This window comes from Corticium candelabrum, chromosome 22 (genome assembly GCF_963422355.1).
Source record: "Corticium candelabrum chromosome 22, ooCorCand1.1, whole genome shotgun sequence".
Taxonomy (NCBI): domain Eukaryota; kingdom Metazoa; phylum Porifera; class Homoscleromorpha; order Homosclerophorida; family Plakinidae; genus Corticium; species Corticium candelabrum.
Window position 1 is genome coordinate 3,204,568 of NC_085106.1, and position 15,000 is coordinate 3,219,567.

The following is a 15,000-nucleotide window of genomic DNA, read 5'->3' on the forward strand; positions in this document are numbered from 1 at the left end:
TTCCTGAAATCATTTTAGTATCAACTTGGTCCAGACTAGAGTTCTCGTGCTTCGCGCACACTCTGGTCTGGAAGTTCGAGGCTAAACACACACACACACACACACACACACACACACACACCATGCACACACCCACACCACACCCACACCCACCCACCCACCCACCCACACACACACACACACGCACACACACACACACACACACACACACACACACACACACACACACACCACTACGATGCAACGTTGAAAGTTGATGCACTAGTAGTCTTACTCTTCTAGAAATCCTTAGAACAGATCTACATTTGAAATAGCAAGACCTCCTTCATCATATATTGTTACAATAGAATATGCAAAATGGAAGGTAACACACATGCTTAAGCTTGAGACATATAAATTAACTTCAGATTCTTAAGTGAATAAAGTGATGGTAAATAAAGAAACGTGCACTGTAACTAATACTGACCTCTTGCACTTGGCTACTTGGCTGAATTTGGATGAGATGTAATCTGTCAACTTGACCCTTCAAAGACTTCGTGTACTCTCTTTCATCCTACAACATGCAAACATACACCATAGATTGTAACCAATCAATATTTGTCATCGTCCATTTTAATTGTTTTTGCTTTCTCTATTAGGGCAATTCAGGAACGTTAGTTTGGTTTGTAGTTCTTTAAAATTTAATGCGGGTTGTTGCTCCACCCACCAAATAAATTTCAATAGTACTGTATTGACAAAAATTATTATGCAGTAGTTTAGGTCCATTTCCAAATCTACTAACATGATTTAACTTCACTGTTTCCATATCTGTACACCACAGATATACAAATACAACAAGTACAGCAATAATGAAGTAAAGTTTTACTATTTTCCATACTTCAGTCTTTCTCTGGACTTGCAGCACTCTGAGTGCATGGATAGCATCCAGTGATTGTGCCGCACATGCATACTAATAGTAATTTTCTTGGTCTGAGACAAAACATTGTGCAAGCAGTGACTTGGAGTGGCCTTAACTCGTGACAATCCTAATATAATTTAGATTACAGACCTGTAATTCAATTATTCCCGTGTAGGGATCATATTCATATAATTCTATTGTAACTGCCTATTTAGTCTATAGCAAACTGTTAGTTGGTTTGCAGTCTAAAACCCCGTTTACACGAGGATGGCTATCAAGTCAAGCCGAGCTGTGCTACACCAGCCCTGCATTCCAGCCCACATTTACACGACAGACACACTGTAGAGAAAAGCCAATGCTTTTATGGGCGTGTCATTAACGTGCGTTGGTTACTTGAGATTGACATAGCTCACACTAGCTCATGTTTGCAATGGACAGAAGCCAAGCTGCTTGCATTTTTCTCTATGGCTTTATGGCAGTCATATCGAGAAATGCAGAAGACAGTAGGTTTATTGCTGCAGCAATGAAGTTCACGAGATTTGTTTCTTGCTGTCGTTGCTTGGGCGCTTGTTCTCATCAATTTACTTCGGAAAGATACACAAGTCTCCATCTCGTTCCATATCATTTTGTACCAAATAAGCATGCGTGGCTCATAATCCAGCATGCTATGCGTTTACACAATGTACTTGACCCGAGCCAGTCCGGCTAGAAATACCAAACAAGCTGGAACGAGTCGGCATGGCTCAGCACTCGTTTACACATACCGTAGAAACCGAGCCAGCATGGGCTGGTGCTTTTAGTGCACGTGTAAACGGGGTATAAGCTTCATAAAGGACCAGTGTGGAAAATAACAGTAAGACATAGGACAATGTCCCACCAAATGTACTGTTTGTCCAACCAAATACTGCACCAGTGTTGGGACATGTTTGGACAAAACATCCATCAGTACGCATATATGATAGCGTAAACCTTGTCTCTTAGGACGTGATGGCCTTACCAATGGTGTAACTGTGAACTTAGGTGCCTCCTAGCATGCTTTATCCAGACAAAACCTCAGCTGCCTTTAACACCATTTCTCCCTTGAAAGGTGGTTGTAAAAAATTACGTGCAAAATGGCTGCAGTAGAGGAGGCACTTGGTTATACATGCAACACCATAGAAGAATGTGCTACCTAGGCTCAGTCTGTCTGAGCCAAAATAATTTCCTATTTTCCACACTGAAGGACACACTCACATCTCAAGTTTTCTTACCTCTGTCTAGCAAATCTTCAATCTACCATTGTAGCAAACTATACTGTATACTATAGTATGACAAGCTCGCCAAACCCACAAAAACAAAATATAATTAAAATAACTAAATATTCTAAACAAATTGAAATTACATTAATTTTCATATTATATTAATTTTCATCCTATACTATAATACGCGAATGCTCGGAAACACCCACTTCCGTCTGTCCACATGTCTGTCTGTCTGTAACGTGCTGATCGACACGACGCCGGTCTCGGATCACCGCAAAACGCGATGGGCCAGTCGAGATCAGCCGTCCAAGACAAACAGTCAAGTCAGATTTCGGCCAGAAACGAGACTTTGGCGTTCTGAAATGAGATGAGCCGGAGTTTGTTTGCTCAATCAATTAACAGAGTATGTGGATGTGATGTGCGCTCGCCAGCCACTGTACGCCATCCTCTAATTCCCAGAGTGCAAGATGCGCCGGCTCACCGGGCCGCTTTTGCATGCTTGCATACGTCCGTGTGTCACGGAAGGTGCGTCTTCTTTGCACAAGTGGCGTACAACGATAGATTGCCACCGCCCAGATTGCCACCGCCCATAGGGCGGGTAGTACTAGTTACCAAGTATTACATAAATTTTCATATTACAGTAAGTTTCATATATTACATTAATTTTTATATATTACATTAATTTTTATATATTACATTAATTTTTATATTACATCAATTTTTATATATTACATTAATTTTTATATATTACATTAATTTCATATATTACATTAATTTTTATATATTACATTAATTTTTATATATTACATTAATTTTTATATATTACATTAATTTTTATATATTACATTAATTTTTATATATTACATTAATTTTTATATATTACATTAATTTTTATATATTACATTAATTTTTATATTACATTAACTATGTAGTTAAACTTAAATATAAATATACAATTAATTAAATTAGTTATAAACAATACAATTAACTAATGGATCTCAATTTCACATCAATATTTCAATTAATTAAAATCCTAACCTTCAGTGCCTTCGAAAGTTTTCTCACATCATCTCTCAACCTTTCAACATCCGTCTCACCATCCGGGTCAATGTCTATGAGTCTAGCAACTGCCAACTCAGTTGCTGGATCTCTCTCCAGCAGAGCAGAGTTCGATGAACGACTGCTGCTCCTCGACGCCGACCTGAGCGGCTGTCTAGACTCTGCCTGCAATCAAACAATCAGACTTCAGTATGTCAATTGTGCACGCGGAATTGCCAACGTACACCAACGTCGCCTTTTCCTTTCTTCAAGAGAGGCAACTTCTTCAACATTCCTCGAGCAAATCCTTTGAGATTAGAAGTGCGTAGCGTTTTAGATCAGAAACCTGAATGTGATGCCTGTGTGGGCGTTAGCAAAATAGATTCCCGTATGTGAAGTCGTCTAGATCACGTGATTAAAATAACAAACGTCTGAACAGAACGTAACAAGTGATTGAACGTAAAACGTCTAGTTTAGAGGCTAGAAGTGCCAAGCCTCTTGATGACTGAGTACGGCTCTCAGCAAATTTGGTCTAAAGAATAAGATCTCGGCGGCAAAAGCGTAAGTCACGTGATTCGCAGTTCAAAATTTCTTCGTAATATTTGACGTTCGATGCAACTGTCATAAATCCAAGGCCGCAAAAATAAATTTACTTGTTTGACAGGAGTTGTAATTGTTAGTTAAAAATATAAGTGCGCTCTAGTTTTAATATTATTAATTAATATCAACAGAACTGTGTGTAGATTACTTCTTTTTATTTTACTTCTGTAGTTTGCCCGTTATGAGTACTGTACCTTTGGTGCGAAATAAACCATCATCATCATTATTGCTGAACGCAGTTGATTAATGTTTGCAACAACATTCAATGCACAATTTCAACTTTAGCTAAAATTTAATCTAATTAATTTAAAAAAACACGCCCACCAGTTACAAAATTGGTGCGCACGCTGTTGTCAAACAACTAATTTTATTCTTGTGTCCTAACTGTACAATTCCCGCGTACAGTCTTGGATACTATTACGCGCGAGTTGCCCGGACGTGCAACAGTTAAAAGAATGCAAACCACGTGACCAGTGTCCCGGCTCGAATCTCTGTCCGCATTCGTGTGCGATCTTCTCTCTCTCCTCCGAGATGTCAGACACGTATCATCGTCCCAATCAGAAGCGCCTTCAGACGCTGCGCGACATCGCAAACAAACTGCGCGTGCACAGCATCGAGGCGACCACGGCTGCAAACTCGGGGTGAGACCAGCAACCTCCCAACGTCCTGCAAACGCCTAACACCGCTGCTATGCGTCTTATAGACATCCGACGTCGTGCTGCTCGGCGGCAGAAATTATGTCGGTCCTGTTTTTCCACGAAATGCGCTACATCGGTGAGTAACAAACTTCCACGTTGCATGAAAGGAGAGCTCCGATTGGTCGCAAGCTGGGCACACCCATCCGGTGCCGGTTTTATGGCTAATGAGCTCGAGATATGTGAGTAAGTAGGTATGCATTGATTTGTTCTTTCTCTCTGCAGTGTCGAGTCCTAGAGACCCGGCTAGTGACCGTTTCATTCTTTCCAAGGTAGGCCAGCGTGCACGTGACCGCATGCCGGACGTGATAAGTGCTTTACATGTGTTTGTGTACTCTAGGGTCATGCGGCGCCGGTTCTATACGCCGCCTGGGCGGAAGCCGGTCTCATTGACAAGAAAGAGCTCGTCAACTTGAGAAAGCACGGACACGAACTGGAAGGCCACCCGACACCGGTTAGTCTCGTCGACGCATTCGCTGTGTTGAGTTGCCTTCGTAGGTTGCGAAAACGTCACTAGAGTCCGTGTCGGCTACTGCAACCCCGGAAGCCACTTGTGGGAGGGCATTTTGTAACTAGATTATGTCATACTCAGATAGTAAACTGAACGCGATATATCAACACAGTTTAACATGCCAATAGCATTGACTGCATGGCACGCTGATGGTCTAAAGTCAAAAGAATTGGGGAGGTTTCCCAAAGCTATTTGACCCGTTTAGACTATTATCAGTAACATTACCAGCTAGGTTTACAGTAGTACCCCTCAGACCTAGACTCCTACCCAGTCCTCCTCCTCTCTCTCGCTCCACGTGTTTTGGTAAGTGCTTTTTGTTTCACTTGACAGGAGGACTGGTAACATTATGTCACGTGAAGAACTAATACTTCACGTGGTAGGTTTTGGTGTGTTGATTGGTCAAAACTGCAACGCGAGACGAAAAAATGTTACAAAGGCATGCATAGGATCCTATTAGAATGAATTGAGTAGGAATTACCTTGACAATTAGACGGTTATTAGCAATTGTTGTTGTCACACAAGGTGCAAGCTCATTAGTGTCTCTGCTGTGGACATCATGATGACCATGTCTTCTCCAGCCAGAATGGACAGAGATGTCTGTAGCTGCTCAGTAGAAGTGAATGGTAGCCAATAGACGACAGGAATTGTACAAGATGCATTCGCTACCACTAGATAGTGAAGCTATAATATTCATGAAGCGAGGTTTTCGCTCGTTGCGATGAAAACAATCTACTTTATAACTCTAATTTCTGGACAGTCCCTAGAAAGAGCGTAAAGCTTTGTTTTTTGTGTTGGCTGGCGATGTTTAGTGTTGTACTCTGGTGAGAGGAATACAGTTAGTCTCGCGTGGCCAGACGTTCGCGCACGGGAGGAGGGGCAAGAAGAACGTCTGGACACAGTGGCTGAGTTTTTGTTGGCGGCTGGTCATGATTAGCTGTTACCGCGTAAAATGACTAGTACAGGTAGTTACAATATATGAAAGTGTCCTTTTCATCCTACAATTTTCTATTGTGAACTGTAAATTACCTTGAGCGCAGACGGAGATCTGCTCCTCCGCAGCAGCAGGTAGTTGACTGGATGTCAGAATTACGAGGCTGATTGGATGGATTGAATTCATTGCAAAGCGACTACGAAACCTGCGACCCGCCGTTTAGTGCACAGTTCTCGCAATGAACATCTTAAGGTGATCTTAGAAGAGTTTGTGGCCAACTTTTACCCTGATTTGGTGAGCGTCATGCTCCCACCACACTCTTGGCTCTGTCGACCTTGCGCAAGAAATCTAGAGAAGTTGAAATCCCTACGAGATGAGCTCAATAGGAAGGAGGCAGAGTTGCGAGGGCAGGTCAACGCTGTTGGGAAATTGCATGGTCTAGATGTTCAGGCTCAGCGAGTAGAGGGTGATGAACCATCAGAACGTGCGCACTTGATACCGATGTCAGCGTCTTTAGCTCGAGCTCGTTCTCCAGTAAAACGGTCTGCCAGACAGTCTGGTATTAATCTTCCTGGCTCTAACAAACGCAGGTAGGACACACCAACCAAACAGACGTTTCAGCGACTTGCCACCACCGGTGGGAAAGGACACAAACACGTCTCTACCTCCTACAAAGTGTTTCACCACCTGTTCCTGTAAAGGTCGAAGCGCGAGGTACCCCATAGACTTAGTTGCAGACAGAATGGCAAGTGAAATCGACTTTTCATCGTACGACATTTTAGCAATTGAAGCCATGAAGTCCCGGATGTGGTAGTTAAGCTATGCCCATAATTGCGGTCCTGCAACGTGATTGGTCACGCCAAGATTCTGGCATCACCAACAAAAACCCGGCCACTGTGACCAGACCTACTACATGCCCTCTTCCCCCTCCACAACGTTTGGCCACACAAGACTAATTATCAGTGCAGGTGCAACAATTTACAGGATTGGTTTGTAATTAAACTAATGAAATAAATGGTCACATGACATACTATGTTACCAGTCCTCCTGGCAAGTGGAACAAAAAGCACGTGGAGCTCGTGTGAGGAGAAGGACTGGTTACCAGACCAATGTTTCAAGGTGCTAATCATGTACTGACTGTTCATTGGTCAGCTCCTTGATCCAATAATTAATATACAGGAAATTACCGAGATATCTATCTGACAAGAACGGCACGGACGAGAGCTTCAAAATGATGTTCGTAGCAGGTTGCTGCGACTTTCGTAGCGGGAGTTATTGCAATTTTTCTGGGGCTGAAGTTAGCTGGGACGGACTTTAGATATGGTAGTGCGTAGAGAATGCAGCTCGGGAGTATGGACATACGGGAGTGCGAGGAAGTTTGTGCATGAATCAGGACACTGGTAGGGTGTGTGGGTGTGGTTCAGTAACTGTCTTAGCCAATCATATCGTAGGAAAATGATAGATGTGATAAATGCATAACTAATTCAATCAATCAATAACTAAATTAAAGACTAGGTCCATTCATGTACATTCATGGTCCATACATGTTCAGACATGTTTCTAGTCAGACAAGTCCAAATGTCCGACCATCATTTTCCTGAAAATGTGCTAACGTTTCGTATACGTTTAATGCCTCTTTACGTGGCAACAAAATTTATTATATTTTCTTGTTTTCTTACAGAAACTCTCTTTTGTTGATGTTGCTACTGGTTCTCTTGGTCATGGCCTTAGTATTGGTGCCGGCATGGCGTACACTGGCAAGTACTTTGACAAGGCAAGTTACCGCACATACGTCATGATCGGCGACGGAGAATCTGCAGAAGGCAGTGTGTGGGAGGCGGTCAACTTCGCCTCTCATTACAAACTCGACAACCTCGTAGCTATCTTTGATATCAACCGACTCGGTCAGTCTGAGCCCGCTCCTCTGCAACACAACATGGAAGTCTACCGCAAACGACTCGAGAGCTTCGGTTGGCATGCCATAGTAGTCGACGGGCACGATGTCGACGCCCTCTGTCGAGCCTTGCATGAAGCCAAGACGACCACTGACCGTCCGACCGCTCTAGTGGCTAAAACCTACAAAGGCCATGGAATCACCGGCATCTCTGATGAAGAGAACTGGCATGGTAAACCTCTGGGCACCAAGACAGACCAAGCGTTGGAAGAAATACGAGCTCGAATTGCCAACGATGGCCCACATGGAATAACACCGCAACCGGTTATTGATGATGTCCCCAAATATGACGGTAAACCGGTGAAGCTGTCGTCGAAGCCGAATTACGACTTGGGCAGCAAAGTGAGATCGAGTATTCCTCACCGTGTGTTGCTGTTGTGTGATACATGTTTCTGTTATTTGTTTCAGTTTGCTACAAGGAAGGCTTACGGGAATGCACTCAAGAAGTTGGGCGATAGCGATCGTCGAATCGTGGCGATGGATGGTGATACAAAGAACTCCACGTTCTCTCTGACGTTCAAGAATGCGCATCCCGATCGCTACGTCGAGTGTTTCATCGCCGAGCAGAATCTCGTCGGTGTGGCCATTGGCTGCGGTTGCCGCGATCGTACGATTCCGTTTGCGAGCACGTTTGCTGCCTTCTTTTCGAGAGCCTACGACCAGATTCGTATGGGGGCCATATCTCAGACGAATGTCAATCTGGTGGGGTCACACGTCGGTTGCTCGATTGGTGAAGATGGGCCGTCTCAGATGGCGTTGGAAGATATTGCGATGATGAGGGCGATTCCAACCTGTACGGTCTTTTACCCGTCGGATGCCGTTTCGTGTGAGCGAGCAACCGAGCTGGCTGCGAATACTAAGGGTATCTGCTTCATCCGTACCAGCCGGCCAGACACCATAGTCAACTATTCTGCTGATGAAGTGTTTGAGATTGGCAAGGGAAAGGTAGCTGTGTGTGTGTGTGTGTGTGTGTGTGTGTGTGTGTGTGTGTGTGTGTGTGTGTGTGTCCGTCCGTGGGCATATGCACGCATGTGTGCCTACATGTCTGTCTTTTGTTTGTCCAGTTCATCCATCCATTTACTATTCCTTCTGTCTGTCTGCTTGTCTGTCTGTTTATCTGTCATATACAAGTGCAATCGTAACATCTGCATTTGTGCTAGCTTTTGAGGAAGTCTGCCAACGATGCTGTCACAGTCGTTGGAGCTGGTGTGACCGTTCAGGAGGCCACCAAGGCGGCTGATGAGCTCGCCAAAGAAAACATCCACATCCGTGTCGTCGATCCATTCACAATCAAGCCCATCGACGCTTCTCTTCTCAATGATAGCGCCTCCGCCACCGGCGGCAAGGTCATCACCGTGGAAGATCACTATCCAGAAGGCGGTGTTGGCGATGCAGTGGCCGATGCACTTGGTCATCGCCCTGATGTTATTATCCAGCGTCTAGCTGTGAGAGCCATCCCAGGTAGTGGCCCAGGTAGTGTCCTTATGGAGGATCACGGCATATCCACTCATGCAATCATTGAAGCTGTCAAGAAACTGATTGCCTAGGCTCAAGGATACTGAATGGGACCTCGATTTGTGTGTTGGATTTGTTTGTGGCTGTGATTCTCAGGGTGTAGTGGCACTCTGTAGCGGATGATGTGATTGACCCTGATTTTAGATTAGCAGGGTATTGAAGACCAGAAGTCTTTGATACATTTTAGATCAATAAAACATTCAATCGTGACAAAAAGTTCAATGAAATTAAAACACTGTAGCCTGACTGTTTGTTTGTATTAATTAATTAATTTGTTTAGTAGTCAATGTTGAAGAACTTAGAAAATCTTCAATTCGACCTAGCAGAGCTTCATAGGCTGTATTTGGGTAGGGCTGCAATTTAATAAAAGAATGTTGGGTATAAAACAATTATTAATATTAATGACTTACGTCTTTCTTGAAAAGAAGGGATGGATCATACTTTGGTGAAGGGGTCTTGTGCGTGTTGAAACTACCCGGATCCACGTCACGAAAGCAGTGTTCCTTCATACGATACGCTGTAATGTAGAAAACACGCTGATTTGGGTAACGCATCACTCGCGTTAGCCTGTGCTAAGTCCCCGGATTGTCACTCGGCCTGACGCTTACCTTGTCGGTCTGGTAAAACGCTACGCTTGGAGCGTAAACATTGAGGATCTGGCGTCATCCTAGAGGTCCACTGTGGTTTGAAGTAATACTTGGGATCTTCTAACTGTTACAGTTAAAGTAAATATCAACCAATTTCATTCAACCAAAAATGACTGACTTCTCTAAACTGGAAAATTTCCGGGTCGTGGTACACCGACATTTTCCTTGCCTTTGCTGCCTGTATCTTCACATCCATCGGCTTGGCGATACGAAAAACGGTTGCGAATCGTGTCTTCGGCGGAGAAGTCTGTCCAGCATGTGTCCACTTCCGGGTACCCAAGGCCGACAATACCATTGCACTGTCTTCTGCTCTCCGTCTAGCGTCTGTGGCTGGAGATAGTCCTCTGTAGTGGCAGTCGAAATTTTGAATTCGAGGCGGCGAATTGTATTTGTACTGACGAGGAGAGAAATCAATTCGACGTTTCCATACGGACCCGTCCGGCGGTGGTCTAGTGGGTGGTTGACGTTGGTGCCTGAGGAGTCGGGTGAGCGAATTGAACTCTATCTGGTCTTGAAAGCCGGTCGAGTTCGATGGCTTTGCCATTTGTCGGACGGAATCTCGACTGTGGCTGGTGAGGAGACCTGACAACTGGATGTTTGCGGAGCAACGGGAGGTGTACGTACGGGACTTGTAAACAAATAACAGCTACACTTACCGTTGGGTTCCAGAGCACAAATACAAGGTGCTACATAATTTTCCAAAGCAACATCTAGAGAACTACAATACAGCTGTACGTGTATTTGCGTAAGTAACATACCTTGATATATACATACATATATATATATATATATATATATATATATATATATATAATATTGTTTCATACCACTACAGGTACAGTGCTCTAGGCCAGACAAGTACTGCTGTATAGTACTTATATATAGTACTTATATATACTATAGATATATAGTACTGCTGGTGTTTCAAAATCAATGATTAGTTATGGGGCATAGGAGAGGGTTGGGCCATAGTCCAACCAGTTTTGGAAAATTGAATTTAGCCAGCGAGTGATTGCCGCAACTTCCGGTTTAGGTATAAATGATTAAATATATTATTTATAAATATCTGTATTCAGAGTAAATCTAGCATAAAAAGTATGGATCTTCAGGTTGTCCATGACTAGTTTGTGACACAGTCAGAACATAAACTAAAAACTTTTGGTACATATAAATAAATTATAATTAATTATAATCTAAAATTTTAAAAAATAGCGCGCGTTAGTTGTGCTTTGTCAGGCAACACAACCACGCTTTTTAGCGCGCGTTAGGTCTGACTACTCAAATATGTTTGCTACACACACACACACACACACACACACACACACACACACACACACACACACACACACACACACACACACACACACACAAACACACACACCTAAACACATACATTGGCCATTCCATGATTAAAGACTGTCATCAAAAAGGGTTCTAAAAATATCCAACCTTTACATGTCAAACAAAAATTTCACTAAACTCTAAATGTTAGCTACACATTCATCTGCCAGTCTGTCACAGCAAAAGAGGAAATTAATTATTTTGATACGTCGTCATCATTACTCCAATACATTATAAAGCCAGTCAATTACCTCATCTGAACCTATTCAAGCAACCTAGTTAAACAGCCGGTAGCCTGTCCTTGGCAGATGTCTTTCCCATCTTGCTTGTAAACCAAGGCGTCTCTTTAAATGTGAACCAACCATTGAACCCCCACAAGAACACATTGAGAAATCCGAAAGCCTAAATTAATAACAACTACACTAACATTTCCTACACGATTGAGTGCTGAGTGAGTGAGTGAGTTACCTACCACTGTGCCCCACAGTTTTCCATATGAAGGCTTGTTGGTGTTACAGGTTCTCACATATGATGTAGACGATGTCGTACAGTTGAGATATGATTGAACACGTTGGAATGTGTCATTGACTGTGTCTTGAACTCCCACTGCTCCCTGTGTCCAAACTGCTGTGGCTGCTAACCAAAGTATGGCAACAACCAGAGTAAATAGAAAGTCCTATGAAACAAAAATTAGGCATCAAATACGAGTATCGTACAGAGTGGTATTGTAATATGAATTAACAAGGAAGAAAAAAAGGTAGACAGACAGACAAACAGACAGACAGACTGATAGACAGACAGACATGCAGACAGACAGACAGACAGACAGACAGACAACAGACAGGCAGGCAGGCAGACAAACAGATTGAGACAGACAGACAGACAGACAGAATTGATCTTCAACTACTATTTGCATGCGTATAGTTTTAACTTGTAGTTTGCTGTAACTATGATTCCACTGACCTGAACTGACATGGATAATATTTTTACTTTTAGTGTTCTGTATGTAGAGGTTTGTGTGTGTAATAAATGATGACAGACAGACAGACAGACAGACAGACAGACATGAAGACTACGTTTATGGAAATCAGTTTGGAAGTGGCCAATAACAAGTGTGAAATCTATAGCCCAACAGCAGTTGTACGTGGAGCCATAGTGTCATCAACCTCAATACCAGTCGCATCGAAAGGAGTAAATGTGCTTGGAATACCGCTTGGGTCCAGCAAGTTTGTCACAGAAGCTTGCTGTTCAAATGCTGAGAAGGGTGACCTCCTCTGCAACAAGCTACTTGACTTAAATGATGTCCAAACCTCAATGTTGTTACTAAGATACTGCCGTGTGAGCCGGTTGAATCATCTAGGGCAAGTGATACCACCGGAAATGTTACATACAGCGGCTGCCATACATGACGAACAGACCAAAAGAACATTCTGTAGTCTATTGGGTTGCAAGACTCTTAGTAAAGGCCAGTGGCAGCTAGTAGCGTGGCCTATCAGATATGGAGGTTTTGGTATGACTTCGCTCTCATCCACATCAGCGTTTGCCTTTGTATCATTTTGGGCTCAATTCTCTGTCACAGTTGCCACAGCGCTTTCCAGATACCAGTCTTGTAGTCGACCGCCTGATTTCCAACAAGAAAGACAACACCATTAGTCATTCACTACATTAAGCCATCCATCCCAACTACCACCTATCCAGTTTGACAACTAAAATAAAATTACAGCAAAAGCTAACAGACAGTCTGCTCAGGTCTGAAGTCAGTGAAAGGATTGACTCAGCTACTTGTCCAAAGAAGTATCGCGTTTGAGGTCAATTCAAGGAAGAGGGGCGGGAGTATGGCTAGATGCCATCCCGAACTCACAAAGGTTTGCACTAAAACCAAAAGAATTTCAGTTGGCGACCTTTTGAGACTGGGATTGCAGGTAGATTCCTCAAAATGGATTACAAGATGTGATTGCGGAAAAGACCTGGATTCTGAGGGATACAATCTCATGACGTGTAAGACTGGAGGAGGTCCTGTCTGGACCTGGCCCATAATACCATTGTAGGTGGTTGGTCCGAATGTTTGAGCCAGTTACACATAAACCACAAGAAAGAGCCCAGAGAAAGGTACTGTGATTGCGAGGATCAACCTGACATAGCTATCATGGATCCAGTAACCGGAACAGACGTCAAACTAGATGTGTCTTTGGCCCACCCATGGTGTGCCGATATCTTGTCAAGAGCAGCCCGAGAAGATGGGGCAGCGGCGGTAAGAAGGGAAGAGAGGAAAGTCGAGAAATACCAGTCGAAGGTCCTGCCGGGTGGATTATGCCTCAACTTCGTGCCTCTAGTTATGGAACACTTCGGTCGTTGGGGGAGACAAGCACAATCATTCCTGTCTCAATTATCTCAACTAAGTAAAAACATCGACCTTGGTAACAGTGACCAAGATTTCAAGTGCCACTGGAGAAGAAGATTCGCTGTAGCTCTCCAAAGGTGCAACGCAAAAGTTCTCATCCAGAAGATGAACCGCTCACGATTCAAAGAAAATGATATTAGTGACATATATAGTGTCCAATTGCATGCAACCTAAGTTAATAATTTTTTAGAGACCCGTGTGGGTCTAATTGATATATAATGGACTTTCGTATCTATAGCTTGTAATAGTTCATATGTATGAAATATAAAGATTTGACAGACAGACAGACAGACAGACAGACAGATTGCTATATTCAAACTCTTACTCTACCAATAACAATCGCTAACTTTATGTATGCATAACAATAACAGTCAATAAACAAAATGTTGAACGTCTTTATCATACAGAAATCATCAGAATTGCACTCAGACAACTTTGACAACTTTTTAAAAATTACAAGAGAATTGCAAGACTGTACAACTACAGACAGTTGCATTCTCCATCTATCTCTAAAGTCTGTTTTGCTACTTTTCCATTTGCATCTTTTGAAATTGGAGATCTTATCGAGATGGTCTTCAGCCATAGGGCCCCAAAAGCCAAAGTGTTCAAAAACCAGTGGAATACATGTTGTATCAGATCCTGCTATAGACTGCTGTTGACCATATTTTGTCATATTGCGTTTTTCTCCTCAACTCAGCTGCATAACCTGATATTTTGGCAGCTGATTGTATGGTGTCACAAGAATATGGATGAGCAAGTGAAATGTCCAGGTCTTTTGTCAAGTGTCCAGTGGGATCATATGTTGTTATATCTGGCCTGTTCTCAGAGTCAGTATACCTATTTCTTGGCTCAACTTGATGAGGAATATTTAACTCATCTAAACATTTAGCCCAAGTTGACGCGATTGTATTGTATTGCCATACTGGGCCACTACCAAACTTGCAGGTCAATAGATGATAACCATGTTCATCAAGGCTTGTACCACAATCACACTTGGTAACATACTGGGAATATGGTAAAGGAATACTAAGTCTAAAAAATGCTGCCACACAAAATTCTGAGGACTTTAGAACAAATTTTGGTGCTGAAGGAATAGCTTGAAGCCATGATCCTGCTCCACATCCCTGACATGACCTTATTCTTGCAGCATGTTTGACAGAGGATGCTTGCATAACACATGTTGCTGCATTCCCTTCAGCAATATCCGAGCTCAGGCAATTTTGGAGTT

The 15,000-nt window shown here is 43.0% G+C and overlaps 4 protein-coding genes across 4 annotated transcripts in view; 1 reads left to right on the top strand and 3 right to left on the bottom strand.

Moving 5' to 3' along the window:
• The window catches only part of LOC134197314 (early endosome antigen 1-like), a 16,857-nt gene extending 13,314 nt beyond the window's left edge, over positions 1 to 3,543 (bottom strand). The window contains exons 1-3 of the mRNA XM_062666606.1: positions 3,423 to 3,543; positions 3,178 to 3,363; positions 467 to 553 (exon numbers count right to left, since the gene is read on the bottom strand). Of these exons, the coding sequence (XP_062522590.1) occupies positions 467 to 553; positions 3,178 to 3,363; positions 3,423 to 3,470 (321 nt within the window). The 5' untranslated portion in view covers positions 3,471 to 3,543. The remainder of the gene's footprint in view (positions 1 to 466; positions 554 to 3,177; positions 3,364 to 3,422) is intronic.
• A 719-nt stretch (positions 3,544 to 4,262) lies between these two features.
• On the top strand, positions 4,263 to 9,629 carry LOC134197005 (transketolase-like). Its single transcript, XM_062666237.1, has 7 exons — positions 4,263 to 4,418; positions 4,481 to 4,551; positions 4,698 to 4,744; positions 4,813 to 4,926; positions 7,596 to 8,210; positions 8,277 to 8,813; positions 9,029 to 9,629. Exons 1-7 carry the CDS (start codon positions 4,309 to 4,311, stop codon positions 9,413 to 9,415), a joined length of 1,881 nt encoding a protein of 626 aa, XP_062522221.1. The 5' UTR covers positions 4,263 to 4,308; the 3' UTR covers positions 9,416 to 9,629.
• Positions 9,601 to 10,803, bottom strand: LOC134197006 (uncharacterized). The gene is made up of 4 exons (XM_062666239.1): positions 10,149 to 10,803; positions 9,992 to 10,094; positions 9,794 to 9,900; positions 9,601 to 9,736 (listed from the first exon to the last, which is right to left on the bottom strand). Exons 1-4 carry the CDS (start codon positions 10,572 to 10,574, stop codon positions 9,647 to 9,649), a joined length of 726 nt encoding a protein of 241 aa, XP_062522223.1. The 5' UTR covers positions 10,575 to 10,803; the 3' UTR covers positions 9,601 to 9,646.
• Positions 10,804 to 10,884: 81 nt separating this feature from the next.
• The window catches only part of LOC134197476 (synaptophysin-like), a 6,971-nt gene continuing 2,855 nt past the window's right edge, over positions 10,885 to 15,000 (bottom strand). Inside the window, exons 3-4 of the mRNA XM_062666807.1 lie at positions 11,844 to 12,047; positions 10,885 to 11,773 (exon numbers count right to left, since the gene is read on the bottom strand). Coding sequence (XP_062522791.1) covers positions 11,651 to 11,773; positions 11,844 to 12,047 — 327 coding nt within the window. The 3' untranslated portion in view covers positions 10,885 to 11,650. The remainder of the gene's footprint in view (positions 11,774 to 11,843; positions 12,048 to 15,000) is intronic.